Source organism: Priapulus caudatus, unplaced genomic scaffold (genome assembly GCF_000485595.1).
Source record: "Priapulus caudatus unplaced genomic scaffold, Priapulus_caudatus-5.0.1 Scaffold646, whole genome shotgun sequence".
NCBI classification, from domain to species: Eukaryota; Metazoa; Priapulida; class Priapulimorpha; order Priapulimorphida; family Priapulidae; genus Priapulus; species Priapulus caudatus.
The window spans coordinates 35,084-51,998 of record NW_014577707.1 but is presented as its reverse complement, the minus strand read 5'-3'; the positions used below and the strand labels follow the sequence as shown (position 1 = coordinate 51,998).

The window sequence follows — 16,915 nt, the reverse complement described above, 5'->3', positions numbered from 1 at the left end:
ACGTGTGGTCAACGCGTGGTCAATGTGTGGACTATACGTGAACAGCGCGTATACTATACCTGGACGTGTGGTCAACGCGTGGTCAATGTGTGGACTATACGTGAACAGCGCGTATACTATACCTGGACGTGTGGTCAACGCGTGGTCAATGTGTGGACTATACGTGAACAACGTGTATACTATACCTAGATGTGTGGCCAACGCGTGGTCAATGTGTGGACTATACGTGAACAACGTGTATACTATACCTAGATGTGTGGCCAACGCGTGGTCAATGTGTGGACTATACGTGAACAACGCGTATACTATACTTGGCCATGTGGACCACGTGTGGCCAACGCGGTAATGTCGTGAACTACACGCGGGCGCCCAGTAATTATTTTCTGTTCGTCGCACGCGCACCTGAAGTCTTTCGCTACCTAGCGCACGCGGCAGGCAATCATAGGCACGGATTGTAAGGGAAGCACTTGCCGATCGTACACAATGAAGAGCGCACTAATGTAACGCTGTCCATTCATACGATGCGATACCTGGATACATTGTAGCGAGCGCACTGATGACGTCAACGCAGGTATTCGCGCTCTATGTTGGGCTACTTCCAAGTCGCTAATATACTACCTATATATAATAGATGTCTATGGTATATATACCTGTCTATACCGGAATGCTTTGTGAAGTCAAACGTTGTTTGCATGGTCGACGTGGACACTAGCTGTCAAAGGATTCACGTCCTAAAGACAGAATGTTTGTTTGAGATCGCTTTAAATCTAGTCCCTGTAAGATTGCCGCTAAGCGGTTCGAGGTGCAGGCGACACTGTGTGTCGAATCTCAGTACAATCTCACAGTATCGTTACAGTGCATATATGACATCCCCACCGTGTTACATCACGGTGACAATGCACGCAGATGGCATCGTGACGTTAATCATCACTCGAATGCTACACAACGATCACACCGTATGTCGATTATATAACTTCGTCCTCCGAATGCTGTACAAGAGAGTGACAACATGAGTAAACAGAGCAATGCCGTAGAACACCCCATGTATATGCAGTTTCGTTGTTCTGTGTGAGGTAATTGTAACCGCGTTATATTAATATTGGACATCTGAAGCTTCTACAACTTACACCATGCTGTTGCCGATAAAAACTCACTAGCAAGACGAACCAGTGAGTTCAACAAGCAAGTATACATGGCAATCAATATTGCGTCCGACATATTAAGACCACCCATCAACCAACACGAATCACCAGACAACCAGACAACACAAATTTCAGAAACGACAACAATTTATTACAAACAAGGATATAGAATAATTAAAATTAAATTAACGTCTTAATACGTTTGCCATAACCGACATATCAAAACGAATAAATACTAATTGCGTGGAAAACAAAAAGATATATATGAAACTCGATGGACAATGAATTTATACAACTACATATGAACATACTTTTTTCCCAAAATATTTGGTAATATATAATATAACTGTATTTTATACGCGTTAATCCCCACCTGAATAAATTACAATAAAATAATGTATAATTTACGTAGATATAGTGATACATGAAAGGGAGAGGATGAATAAATAAAGTGCAGCAGTATTTGGGGTTAGCCGAGAATAAGAGCAAGGTGCATCAGCGGTGTGTAGGTGGACCTTATATATGTGTATTATGGTAGGGCATGGAGGGGACAGCAGAGATGTGTGGACTGGGCTCGTTTGCTCGCCAGGTAGACACGGCAAGGCGCCAAAGCAAAACGTTCACACTGCAGCATTATGTAGTACATTTACGAGAGCGATGTAAGAGACACATTACTCGTTCTACCAGCGTAGTAATGGTGCAGCCCCTATATAGTTGCACGAGATCGCTGCCTCATTACGAAGCCAACTCGGCTTGCCACTGAAGCGAAATCGGTGCGTATTTCTTCAAAACTATAATTACATTGCAATTTCCTGAAGAGTGTAATGCAATGTTCCGCACTACTTTTATCGGTGAGTACTGAAGCGATAAAATAACTTCATGAGACATTATTTTCTCCTATTACTTTTCAGCTATTGGCTCTGATGGACGCACGCATGCGCAACATTCTTGAAGATTTCCCTGTTAATAGTCGAATTGCAGTTTTCCTAAAGAAGATACAGGCGCACATAAAATGACAGAATGTCTATTACTTGTAAAACGACCTTGATACTAGTCTTAAGCATATAAAGATCAAGGTTGCCACCAAAGGCACATTGGGAGCAATGAGCATTGGGGCAGGAACGCTGGTGTGTGGAATGGCTTAGGCATATCTAAATGCCCAGTTCTTAGTAATGGAGCCCTAACAGTGTTAACAACCATTTGCACTGATACATCACATCAGGAGTTAATAATGACAAATTTGTCATTATGAACTCCTGATCACATCCATATATACCTATAATACCTATACATCTACATAATACCTATTGTAGTATAATTAGGTATTATTAGCTATTGATAACATTTATGCTTAACGCACACATACATGCACGCACGCACGCACGCACGCACGCACACACATACATGGGCCAATATGTCAGCAGGATGTAAAGGAGACATTTAAGCATGCCAAGCGCACTAGGCATCTATCAGTCATCGCTGTCACGGGTGTACACACGAGGCCAGTTTCCTTCACCACCCTCATGCGTTTTCAACCTTCCGTAATTATACAACACTTCAAAATAACTAGGTGCAAACAAACCAGCAAGAAAATATAGAGAAATTAACAAAGCACAGTTGTGTTTTATGCTCATCAGATCATCAAAGGCAGATGATCATATCCTCTCTCTATATATATATATATATAATCAAAGCAATATACTAACTTGCCTAACTTACTATATGACTTGCTTACATATAAACGAAATTATTTTAAACAATATTATACATCGATAAAAGTACACAAGAGAATGATCATTAATAGGTAACATTATATACTTTGATACCCACTTTTAAAGCTCATGAATAAAACTAAGGAATCAAAGTTGTATCACGCTCGTAAACCGTTTTCGATTGAGACAAAATAACAACTAGCCAGCCAAACTGTTTTTAGAGTTTAACCAACAAAAATACATTTCATAAAGTAAATGCACAGATCGAAGAACAAATTAAATTCTGCACTTAATCAAGTATGCACACTGTTTTTTGTCGGTCGGTCTACTAACATCAGGACACATCTGCATTGTTGTTACCACACTCTTGTGGCCAGTTAATGAGCATCACCAGAGGACACTCCAAATGGAAAGGAATAGAAACCACTGAGAGCAGACATATCCGTGGCTGTATTATCAGCTGAGGTAGCACTGCTGGCCATGGAAAACACTGGTGGTGCCGGTGACATGTTAAACTCAGCTGTCGACTCAATCTCTGAATAAAATGTAGACAATTACATGGGGTAATTAACATAGTGAATTAGCAATAAAATGGTATTTAAAATCAAGGGGTGCATAAGTATACTGTCACTAGCATGAGGAAACATGATGGAATACTCTTATCCAAGTTGTGCAGTACATACATAGCTGCCAATACATTCAATGAGCATAGCATATCTGTAAAGAAACTGTAAGAACTGTTGGAGCATAGACTGGTGTATGGGCAAAAAGCTCAAAATGTCTGATCTCAAAATGTAATAAAATTCATGGAGTATGAATGTAACTACCATCAAAGTTAACCAAAACTGCCATTTAGGACATGATGCATGAAGATTCATGATAATTCTCTATTATTATGTACAGACTTCATTAAAAGTTTTAACACCCACAGTAATAAGTATTGTGCAAAATGGTAAAAAGGAAAATAGATGATTCTTACCTGGAGTTTTAAATATGCACACATTTTTACTAGCTGGGTTCCATATACTGCTAGTACTGCTGCTTGGCTCACCATATCTGAACTCAGGGCTTTCCATCTGCAAAATTGACACACAAAAACAATATAAATAATAGAAGTATATGCTTTCTGGTTATTTCATATTACAGAAAATTAAAGTATGTCTGGGGTGAATAATATAAACACATTAACCAGGAAGGTGTATAGGGGTGTCATCAAGAGCTAATAATACCTATTATACCTAATAATAATACCTAAATAATACCTAATAAATAAATATAATAATAATAAAATAATAATAATAAATAATAATATAATAATATAATAATAATAATAATAATATAATAATATAATAATATAATAATAATAATAATATAATAATATAATAATAATAAAAATAATAATAAATACCTAAAGAATACCTACTAAATACCTAATAATAATACCTAATAATACCTAATAATACCTATTATAATAAAACCTATTATACCTATTATACTATACAAGAGCTAATAATACTTATAAGGTATTATTAGCTCTTGGTGTCATGTAACAACTAACTTCATATATGCCAGCTGAAACAGATGTTTATACTGATTATATTACAAATATATCATGTCACGCTTCCATTGACATAACTTGGAAGAATTTTGGACTATTGTCCCTTTCTTCCTTAATTGGCACAGTGTTACAGAGCAAGCAGTCAAATCAAACGTATTTACTGCTAGTAAAGAGGTTCCATACGTGTCTGCATCACCGGACATGCATGGCAGCAATTCAATCAGCCCACACAACTGCAAGCAGCACTCTAGCTACTCTCAGCACACACCATGCATGCATTCACATGACTATAAAACCTATTTCAAAAGGTATATACCATTTAATACATTTTGATAAATGCATGAAATAAAACTCTCTCAGCTTGTTCAGCGACAAACCAGACGTTTTACTTCTAACATTTATAGAGCCTATCGTGAAGGATATTGATTTACAGTCAAATGAACGAATTTCACTCACTGCGTGAAAAGGTTGAAAGAATCCCCCAGTGAAACCAGTAAATCCAGACACTGTTTCACTATGTGCTGTGACCACTGCTGGCTCCTGCTCTTCAAATGGCTTCTTCTTCGGAAATAACACAAAATGACATTTTGTTTTAAATGCAATTCATTGATTAGGTAGATGCATGAACCATGTTCTATGCGATGCTTGCTAGTCTATAATGTCAATGCGCATTCTTAGACTTAGAAGTACAGTTATCCTGGCCTCTCCTAAACTAATCCAAGTCATATTATCCGTTGTCAACCTGTATTAATGACATTTTAAGACTTATCTGTTCAATATAATTTTAGCTGCTCATGTACTAATCACACACCAACCCAATTGAAAGAGATCAGGTTGCCACAACGAAAATTTAGCTGGAAGACACATCCTGTACGTGGGAAGCAGTGATACTGACGAAATAGCCTACCTTAGACTGATACATGTCACGTGTTTTGAAGGTGAAGGCAGGTGATTTGTCCCTCTTATTAAAGTGTTCCAGCTGCTCCCACATGCCTGCACTAGGCTTATTTGTTCTATTACCTTCACCTAAGCCAATTTCAAACGAGTAAGATTACTCTAACTTTAAGTTATGTTCAGTTAAATTCAGGTTTATTTAGGTTACATACTAAGGTGCACAATTAATAGCACCACTGATTAAAATTTATAAACTGCAATCACCACATTATGAAACCAAGTATTTATCAACTTCAATTAAAGATTTCCAGGTGCATTCAGCAAGTCCTGTTTGAATCTGTAGATAATGTTGTAAACTAATTTTGTGTATTGCTTATAAGAGCACAGAAAGCTAATCTAATGACCTAATTAATTGAGTATATGCTCATCACTCTAGCGGTGTGAAATGCATCCACGTTGTAGAACCATTCATTAACAGCTTTTTCTGTGACAAAAACGATTCAAAATAAACTTGTTTTGCCGGCTTTTATTACGTACAACCTATAATGGTCGGGACTGACATTAACGAAAACAGCTGTCACTATATCTGATGTCGCTTGGCTTACCTATATGCTGGGCGGATGCAGGAGTATGTGGCGAGATGACCATCGGTGTGAAGACTGTTCCCGGAGACATGCTCCGAACACTCGGCGATGGTGAACAGAGAGGAGGTGGTGAGTTGGGAGGAGAGGAGAGAGCAGGGCTCATTGGTTTGTAAGGAGACATGGTCGGGGTCATTGGAAATTCATCTCCGTGGAAGGTAGATGTGGAATTGGCATCAAGCTGATTACAGAGCACGTCAGCAGGTTCCGTATAGTGGCAGCTTACTTCTTCTGGGGACTGCATTTTCTGCATTGCTGCCGACATTTGTATATCTATAATTAGTGAATCAGTACTCTTAATAAATATCATGGATGAATATCATACGATAAAACTGCAACAAACAGCATTTTCAACTTATCATTTGACAAAAGGTAGGTAGTACATATATAGATGAATAATTTGATAGTAAAAATAATTTAATTTAATATTATACCTCTTCTCATTTCCTGGGGCATAGCAAAGGGACCAGACACTGTGGACTGAGACACGCCAACCATAGCTTGCTGACCAACTACCACAGAAAATGAAGTTTTTTCTGGGAAGTTAACTAGATGTGGCTATAAGGGACACAAAATACAGCTGTGATTAAAGAATAACACCTCGGTATGTTTCTGTATTCTTTATACTTAATTGGCTATTATTTATGTTATGGCCTTATTATGAGTACTTAATATTAAATAGGAATAATGAAAACCAATCTTCAACACTATTTACTAAGATAGGCTCTATAACATTTCCTAGCATCATATCAATGCCACAAGTCATTATTATGTGTCCACACAGAGTAAACACAAAAAGCCAGTAATTTATGTTACTAAAATCACTAAATAGACATACAGCGCAAGGCTCTAGTTGCATGTGACAATTGTTAGCTGTTGGACTGACATACCTTGACGATATCGGGAGGTGTTGGCAAACTACGTGGTTTTGGAATCGGTGCTATCCTGGCTGTCTGCTGCATGCGCTTTGGGGATATCATCATGGCAGCAACTCCACTGCTTACAGCATCCCCGCTTCCCTGCATCAGCACAAACACTATCACAGTAATGACGAACTATAGTCAAGCACCAGTAAAGCAAATGAAGAAAAGGCCACACTAACAATATATATATTGCTGCTCACATAAGCACAAGTAGTTGTGATTATTTTAAGTCTAAAATTTCACGTATATTGCATGGTAGGACTTTAAAAGTCGGGCTTTAGACTTATGACACAAAAATTTTGTTTCTGACAACGGGCCCCTTAAGCGCGCGCAGTGTATTATGAATGAATATAACAACATATGAGATCATATACACAAGAGCAAATATAATGCAAAACTTGTTAGCACGTAGAAAATATACACAACAATTACAGGCGATTCACTACAAAACCATGACAGCTAACAGAAAAACAAAAAAACGTGATTTTTGATTTAGGAATTCGTATCCGATTCTTATTTATTCATGACTGCATGGCTACTTTAATTTTCTCCAGTATATATATATATATATATATATATATATATATATATATATATATATATTCATGATAATACAAACCTGTTGTTTATCGGTTGGTGATAGTGAAGCAGCCGGAACAGAAGAGATTACGGGAGTACAACCACCGAGTGGCACCGATAATCTGGGAACGATGATCTGAGGCACCCGTGACTGGCTTCTATCTGCCCAGCTGTATTGTAATTATGCATATGTATTTTTGTGTTATTTATCATCCCATAGTAACATAACACAGGTACGCTAACATTAGCATGTTGCAATCACTGGTCAATTTATATCTCATATATAGCTTAATCAGCCTATATGCAGGTTTTCAATATATTTTAATAACGTTTGTCAATTTGTTTAAATGCTAGAAAATTAGGTTGTTTCACTGCGTTTGAGACATTCAATGTTTTTGTTGTTTTTAAAACTATATACTTATTGATTTTTTAAATACGATTTTTTTTATAAGAATTGAGAATAAAATACAAAATATAATTTGAAAACCCTGTGGAACATTATAAAATATACACCCATCGAACCAGATTTACTGACATTGTAGAATGCAAGAGATATATATCCCCACAAAAAGAATGTAACAATACATACCCGAGTTGCTGTGTGTTTGGTTGAGGCGTGCTTGATTGACAAGTGCTACTCTGTGGAACATTAATCTGTGGGGTGCTAAGCTGTGGCACATTAAACTGTGGAATACTAGGTTGTGGAACATTAAACTGTGGAATACTAGGCCGTGGAGTACTAGATTGTGGAACATTAAACTGTGGAATACTAGGCCGTGGAGTACTAGATTGTGGAACATTAAACTGTGGAATACTAGGCCGTGGAGTACTAGGTTGTGGAACATTAATCTGTGGAATACTAGGTCTTGGAGTGTTAAGCTGTGGAATGCTAATTCGTGGAGTGCTAGGCTGTGAAACATTATGCTGAAGAATGCCGGGTTCTGGAGTGCTAGGCTGTGGAACATTAATCTGTGGAATGCTAGGTCGTGGAGTGTTACGCTGTGGAACATTAAGCTGTGGAATGCTAATTCGTGGAGTGCTAGGCTGTGGAACATTATGCTGAAGAATGCTAGGTTCTGGAATGCTAGGCTGTAGAACGTTAAGCTGTGGAATATTAGAGCTTTGAGTGCCAAGCTGTGGAACAATAAGCTGAAGAATGCTAGCTCGTGGAGTGCTACCCTGGGAAGTACACTGCTTGGACATTAGAGACCCTGAAACAGGAACCATTTCACTAGACATCTGCTGAATGCTTGTCTGCATGTCTTCAAGACTTCCGCTTCCCAAGTTGCTACTCTCTGCTGCTTGAGCATTCTGAAATTCAGAATATAGAAGAGGTGTAACTAGTAATGTGTATAGGGCCTACTATTTCCAGTAGTATGAAAATGTATGATCGATCAGCATCAAATATATGCATCAAAACTGCATATTGATCGATATATAGTAAAAACCCTGTTTTTTTAATTCCACGATTGTAAGCTTTTAATTATGACATGCTAACAATGCCATAGTTCTTGATACCTACCAGTTCTCTCTGTGCTACCACTTTGTCTGACTGGGCAAGATTCTCTGCCTCTTTTATCCTGGCCTGCATATTTTCCTTCTCTGCTTTCAGCTGATCTGCAACCGATTGTAGACGGCGTTGCTTCTGCTCCAGTAGCTGTTTCAATATACAGAGAATATGATCACAAACCAATAAAATCTTACTTACATGACTGTGGGCACATTACCTTGACAGCAACCACAATGCTCACAGCTCATGCAAACCTATTGATCATTTAAAATTGCACACCTACGTAATATCAAAGCCCAGTGCATATAAGCAGGCTTTCCAGCAGTCCTCGACAACATGTTATGGCTAATTTTAGGGAGAAATTAAGGTTTTTTTAGGGCTATTTTAGGAATTTTTTAGGGATGAATCGAAACATTTTAGGGATAAAATAAGTCACTTACCTTTCATAAACATCAACGTGTTAACTTACAGATACAGTTCTATGTGGTATGTGTCCAGTCTACCAGCTATTCCTATCCTCCAAGTACATCATCAAGTTTCATGCAAATTAGGCATGTCTTGTACATCCAGCCAGGAACAGGGTCGTATAATCAGACATTGAAGCTTAGGAATCACTGGTAGACTGAGTCACAATACTTACTCTGTATAAAGATAACTAGAAAACATCCATTAGCAGGGTCTCCAACCCTGTGAACTCCAAATACGAAATGTTCCCGCAGTGATCAGTAACTAGTGGCGTATTCAGAAATTGATGGGGTGGGGGGCGAAATGTACCTTGGCTGCCGCAGGCAGGCCCGCGTGCCGTAAGCATGCCAGTGCTAGGGGGGCTCTGGGGACATGCCCCCCCAGAAAATTTTGAAATATTTAAGCCATTTTCCTGCATTCTGAGGCATATTGTGGGCCATATTCTCATGTCTGATAACACTATCTCAACCCTAGACTCAACCCTACAACCCTTGTCTGATTAGCAGACAAACTACGCGACACCTTGCAGACAGCGCCTGTTTGACTAGGCTGTTCCATTTACCGTAGACAAAAAAACTATGTGTCCAAGCGAACAATGCGAACAATCAGTGCAAATTTTGTACAGTGCAACTGAAATGAGGAATATAACCTTGCCGCTGCAGAATGCGGAAATTAAGCCTAGAAATCGTAATGATTCCGCAGAATCAGGAATGGTTGGAGAACCTGCATTAGACATAATTACAAACCAAAAGTTCATCATCTCATTAGCAAAAACTCCAAACATATCTGTGAATTTTTTTTTTTTAGGAATTTGAATAAAATTTTAGCCCTTTTTTAGGAATTGCATACATTTTTAAAGTTTTTTTAGGAATTTTAGGGCGAGCTCAAAATTTTAGGAATTTTGAGGAATTTTAGGGCCGCTGGAAAGCCTGTATAAGTAGTCATGCACAGATTGCAAGTAGTCTGTCATTTCCAACCAAAGCCAGCGCACACGCAGTCTCTTAATCGTTACCACTATCTAGAAACTTTATGGTCCTATTCTTTTGTGACATCCCCATAGAAAACATACTAAAGAATGAATTTCATTAATAAAAGATATTCACTGATGAAAGCAGGAATGCAGAATGCAAGAGAAACCGCCTTTTCAAAAGAGCTAATCAATAGATATGAAATGTACATATCAGTGTTGCATCTGTTGGAAACATGTATCTAAATTTTTATCTATACAACAAATTGTTACCTGCAAATCTGAGTTCTTTTTAGCCATCATGTTGTCAATCTTAAATCTAGTGGCTTCACACACAGACTTCTGCTTCCATATTGCAGATTCAATTGAAACAGTGTCAATTCTCAATGCAGCACTGTCCACACAGTTAAATCAACACGGAAAAGCATGGCCTCTAGCTTCTACATAGAAATAACTGGTGAATACACCTTACCAGGTATTTTGCTTGAGAAGCAAGCCCCCATTTTACCATGAACATGTAGCAATAAAAGGATACACTTTGACAATCATATTGCTCATATCCTTAAATGGCAAGTCTTGAACATGAAACATATGGAAAAGCAAGTTTTAATCTCTTTCAACATTTATTCAACTCCTGGAAATTATAAATATTATAACCACTAGGGAGTCAAATTGTACTTATAAATTCATACCCCAACAAATATATATAGATGATAACTATCTCTAGATATTTCACAAATTAAATTAAATTTTCATTAACCTATTAGAAATTATAAACACCAACTAATATACAATGTAAATGAATACCACACCTGACAAGTTCAAAGCCTCTATAAGAGTTTTAACCCGGTTAAGATGGTCCTCGTTACATTTCACCTGCTCCTCAACACAAGTTACTGCTTCTACTTTCTTCTGCAGTTGCTGAGCAAATGGTGAGCTCTGGTACTTTTGCTCATAGTCTAATGCCACAGCAGTGTAGTGCTCCACAACCTTCTGTTGCTCTATACTGTGACATAGATGTACGAACGTTTACAATAATATAGCCTAGTAGATTATGGAGGTTGCTACAATACGAAATTAAAAAAATCAAAAAATAAAGACCCTTTGCCTCAAATTTTGGCTGCATGATCAGGATTTCTGTTTATGCAATAGTATGTGATGTGCATTTTTATATATCACGTTATGAAATGTAAACCTATGTAAATCTATTTTAGAGTAGCCAAATTAGCATATGTGCCTAACAGAATCTAACATGTTAAACAAGTCATGTTATTTTAAGCCACCAATGTAAATGTCTGTTGAGCCTACCAAAACCTGAATTATTTTTATAATGTTAGGTGACTCAGTCTCACTAAAATTTCAAACATTCCATGAAAATGATCTAAATTAAGTCTCAGTAAAAATGGTTAATGTTAATATGTTGCCGAGAGTAAAGATTGAAAGAATGCATGGTAATTGATAGTGTAAAATTACAGCTCCTGTTCACTGCTCTGCTTCATCTGCTCCAGCTGCTGAATCAGTGTCTTTTCGTGTCTGACGAGCAACTCTGTATCATTCTTCAAGCTGCAAACAATATAAGGTACAATAAGTTTACGCAACTGCACTGTTGTTATGCTTTAGAACATTCTGCTAAAATGGGCACAATAGCATATATGTTGCATCCACTGAATTTGGGGGGTTATTAATACGTATTATATACAGGTTCTTATTTGGAAAGATTATGGATTTAAGCTAATTAAGTCATGCATGTGACTTGATCGAGTAATGGTATGTATGTACCTTTCAATGCGGTCTCGATTGTGCGTGAACTGCTTGTAGGTACGCTTTGTATTTGCATCAATCTCAGATATCTCTTGCTGTATATCTATGAAGGCCATCTGCTTCTTTTCCAATGCACCTTCTATAGCTAAACCATTTTCATTGACTTAATGCATAAGCATTTGCCCACTGAAGCACTGCAGACACACTGACATGATGAAACGCAGACGTGACGACATGTTGACAGGGGCGTGTACAGGATTTGTACCAGGAGGGGGGGGGGGTCTGATCGTAACCCAAACTTGCGAGCACGCGAAAGGGGGGTGTGCCCTCCCACCAAAATTTTTTGAAATTAAACCCCCTCAGTTGCGTTTTCTGCACGAGCAGGGGGGGGGAGGTCCGGACCCCCTGGACCCCCCCCCCCGGTTGAAATTGATGCTAATTTAAAACCAAACTATCATGAATGCAGTATTTTTTTCATTAGGAATTAGAATAGCTTTTAAAATTCACCCGCACCCACACACAAGTCATGTCACTTTTATAGGTACACTTCTATCGATCAGTCAAACAGAATATTTTGTGTCTGAAGATGTATAGATGTAAGAAGTATTTCAAGAATCCTGATCACACTATAAATCATATAGGCACAAAAAATGTAAATTTTTCAAGTCAATTATATCTTAGGCTTATACTTAAAGGCTCACAATGTGCATCCAAACGCTAATTTCTACAGTACTAGACTAGCAAATACTTCGTGGCATGAATAATCACACTACCTTATGACAAAATAAACTCTAGCTCCTCCAATTTCACTGCGCATTGTCTTATAAAAGGTATTTTGAAAATACCTCCAATGTTGTTGAAATTCTCCGATGTTGTTGACAGTTTCCCCAATCTCCAAGCAACCGTGCAGCGGTGGCGCGGTACAGCGGTACGGGCGCAGCAAAGATAGAAACATGTGACGTCACCAAACCAAGTCGATGTTATGTTGTTTGAAACAAGTTAGCGTTGGCGCCTGATTACCTGATTTCGCACCTCTTTCTTGTTGGGAACGCGCAGTCAAATGGGAGGAACTAGAGTTTATTTTGTCATAAGGTAGTGTGATTATGCATGCCACAAAGTAGTTGCTAGTCTAGTACTGGAGAAATTTCAGCGTTTGGATGCGCATTGTGAGGCTTTAATTACCTACTTTACAATTTTTACATTTTGAAACCAACTTTCAAGCTACGATCTAACTATAGATTGTTAATCACTACAATATATACTGGCAATTTGCAAGAGCTGGCTGAAAGAATATAATAGGCAAAAATGTAGTATTCGGGGATATACCAATGATGTTCTGCTCCTCCTTGGCAATCACTTTGGCATGCTGTTGATTCTCAAATTCTGTGGAAATTGTTTAATAAAATTAGATTAGCAAAACAAAAAATGAAAATGTCTTGAATTATCCATGCCAAAATAATGTGTAAAGTTGTGTGATTCACTAACTTCCACAATATAATTTACAGTTCAATGTATGTGTGGTACAAATGGTCACTATACAAAAGCTGTAACCACAAACAACATGAGGGCTACAACAAGTACATACTAAAAGCTAGTTATCTCGTTCACAAAAGGCTATAATTTCTGCTCTGCTAATCTCAAACGAATGTGCATGTAAACTAAACAATATTATACCAAGAGATTTGATGATCTTGTCTAGCTCTCCATCTGGCATTCCACAAAGAGATGAGTAGAACTCAGACCCAACACTGTGACAAACTTGAGATATTGACAACATTTTCTATGATAAAAAACACAAATATAGAAAATTTCAATGGCAGACCATACCAGTGATGTGTCCTGTATTAGTCACCTTCATTGACTAAAATTGATGAGGTGCAATATTAGTCAACTTCATTGTATCGCTTTGTGTTCTACTAGTAACGCTCAAGGGGTCGTTGTCGTATATCAGGTACTACAGATATGTACCCGAGGTACATATATATGTATACACAAAGTGTACCAGACTTGTACTACAGAATTAAGTGTACCCTAACCCTAACCCTAAACATACCTCATATAAAAATATAAACATAATACTAATTACAACCTAAAACTACCTCGGGTACATATCTGTAGTACCTGATATGACAACGACCCCATCTGCACTAGTAACTATAATGCAACTGCCAAATTTATTTAGACATAAAAACGGTTTACAATTTTTACCGATCAAACTCTTTGCTAACGCTAACCCCTAGGCCCTACTTGTCGTCTGCAATCCAACTTGACGATGGATATCAATTTCATATATCTTTTACATAAATCTAAGTAACTATAATTATGCCTATACTATAGTAGTATTTATTAAACGCTATTATTGATTATAGTAGCATTATCGTTGATTATCGTTGATTATCGTTGATTATCGTCACTATTGATTATAGTGCATCGTCTGCAATCCAACTTGACGATGGATATCAATTTCATATATCTTTTACATAAATCTAAGTAACTATAATTATGCCTATACTATATTAGTATTTATTAAACGCTTTATTGATTAACTGTAAAAGGGTAACTGTCAAGTAGCGAACAATCAAGATTCTGAGATTCGTCACGAATTTTGGCAATTTATGAAACCAGTTTCAATACATGACGTACATGATATAGCTCTATAGAACTATAGCCTAGAACTCTAGAACTAGCCTACTAATACTATAGTACTATAGTTCCTGCACCCCTGCACAGCTGGAGGAAAGGCAGGCGATGCTCACCATCTTGGGGCTAAATGAACATAGATGTTATGGGGATTGGGTAGAGCAGGTTAAACATTACTTGGAATCAGCCTGGAAGCTCCGGAACAAAATCTCCCGGTAAAGTGAAATTACCGGTGGGAAACTCAAAAATAAAAAGGGAAATACCGATCTAAAGGTTCCCGTTCATACATACATACATATACATATAGTTCTAGAGGCTATGACTATGAGTATGAGTAATCAGTATGACGTACACAGCCCAGTAGAGTATTATTATTAACTTCAATTAGACTAATGAGGTGCAATATTAGTCAACTTCATTGTATCGCTTTGTGTTCTACTAGTAACTATAATGCGACTGCCAAATTTAGATATAAAAACGTTTACAATTTTTACCGATCGAACTCTTTGCTAGTAACTGCTTGCTTAACGAAATGCTTGCTTTGCTTAACGAACTCCTTGCTCTTTGCTACGCTACTTGTCGTCTGCAATCCAACTTGACGATGGATATAAATTTCATTAGAGAGGGCGCTGACGTCGCGCCTGAAAGCCAGTGGGGTTTGTTATTTTTCTGTTTTCTGTATTTTTCTATCTTTATCTGTTTAACATTTTTTTTCCAATTATCGCCAATATTTACATGATTTATTTACAACAGCAAACATGATTTATTTACAACAGCAATTAATTTTTACAACAATTAAAAATTAAATTGTTTATATATTTGTTTAAATAGGGTTTGAGTTAGAGTTAGGATTAGGGTTAGGGTTAGAGTTAGGGTTAGGGTTAGGGTTAGGGTTAGGCCCACTGATCTCTATAATATAATCTGGATAGGGCATTGGCTACGTGTCAGTGACGCTACACGTTCGCCATCTTTCCGCTCGTAAAAGTATAGGGATCCGATCTAGCTGCGAGCGACTACTAGCATAGACTGGTTTATGGTGGCCCACTGCCCAGGGCTGCCACTACAATTTTACCTCTGAAATAAATAAAAGCAAAAAAAAAACGAAAAAAAAATATAAAAAAAATAAAAATCAAATTCAAAACGAACTCAAAATCGAAATCGAAATCAAAATCAAAATCAAATTCAAAATCAAAACGAAATAAAAATAAAAATAAAAATGGGGAGGCGAGGCGTACTCGCAGTACTAGGCGTTTATAGGTATAGCTCGCATTCTCTAGATCCTCTTGCTAGATATATCAATTCTGGGAGATCAGCCAGCATTGGGCTGACCGATGTACTCAGGGATGGTAGTCGGACTATCTATCGTTCCAGATCTCTTCCCGCTCGTCGAGAAGTACCTAGGGATCGCGATATAGCGTCTTGACCGACTTCAGCGTATCTATCAAGCATTTATGACTGGCTTAGTGGTGGGATTATTCGACCAATCTCCTATGGGCACTGCTCTGCCCATGCTTTACATGTTTAACCTCTTGAAATAATAATATGACAATGCATAAAAATTAGATTGCATACGAGAAATAAATATTATACAAGAAACAATATAATATTCGAAATTCAAAACGAGACTTCTCATTAGTCAGAATTTTCGTAAAGATTTCAAAATCAAAAATCTAAGATTATTGTCAAAATCCAAACGGAATAAAAATAAAATAAAAAATAGAAATAAAATAAAATAAAAATAAAAAACGAATATTCGAGAAAATGTATCGAAGAAATTGTTCTTGTCGAAAATATTCGATTTTAATCAAATAATCAAAATATCATGCAAAATCCAACAATTATCAAATGTCAAAAATTCAAAATCATAAATCCATAATACGGAGAATCTGACAATCGAAATCAAAAGTGCGAAAATCAAAGATCTCAATAATCAAATATTTCAAAAGGTTAGAGTCGAATTATGAGTTTTTACGCGTGGGACCGTGTGTGCTTGCAATGTTGATCAGTTGGTATTGTCGGCCCCCCGCCCGTGTGCGGGAGAAAGGCGGGCCCCACCATTTGGTCTCGAGGGCGCGCGTGAGTTTTCGGGGCGCGATTTCGTCTGTTCTATTTTATTATTTTAT

The 16,915-nt window shown here is 37.5% G+C and overlaps 2 protein-coding genes across 3 annotated transcripts; both read right to left on the bottom strand.

The window, feature by feature from the left end:
- Positions 1–1,322: 1,322 nt before the first annotated feature.
- Positions 1,323–6,417, bottom strand: LOC106812424. 2 transcript variants are annotated; one of them, XM_014816301.1, is made up of 6 exons: positions 6,382–6,417; positions 5,912–6,220; positions 5,320–5,438; positions 4,869–4,973; positions 3,834–3,930; positions 1,323–3,389 (listed from the first exon to the last, which is right to left on the bottom strand). In XM_014816301.1, the coding sequence occupies exons 1-6, from the start codon at positions 6,401–6,403 to the stop codon at positions 3,232–3,234; spliced, it is 810 nt and encodes a 269-aa protein (XP_014671787.1). In that variant the 5' UTR covers positions 6,404–6,417; the 3' UTR covers positions 1,323–3,231. The 2 variants fall into 2 exon arrangements, with proteins under 2 accessions (XP_014671787.1, XP_014671788.1); XM_014816302.1 differs by having other exon boundaries at positions 4,869–4,970.
- A 78-nt stretch (positions 6,418–6,495) lies between these two features.
- LOC106812418 (arp2/3 complex-activating protein rickA-like) lies at positions 6,496–15,360 on the bottom strand. Its single transcript, XM_014816295.1, has 11 exons — positions 15,287–15,360; positions 13,827–13,932; positions 13,479–13,535; positions 12,171–12,297; positions 11,865–11,954; positions 11,204–11,397; positions 10,927–10,966; positions 10,665–10,785; positions 8,972–9,106; positions 8,039–8,760; positions 6,496–6,505 (listed from the first exon to the last, which is right to left on the bottom strand). Exons 2-11 carry the CDS (start codon positions 13,927–13,929, stop codon positions 6,496–6,498), a joined length of 1,599 nt encoding a protein of 532 aa, XP_014671781.1. The 5' UTR covers positions 13,930–13,932; positions 15,287–15,360.
- Between the last annotated feature and the right edge of the window lie 1,555 nt (positions 15,361–16,915).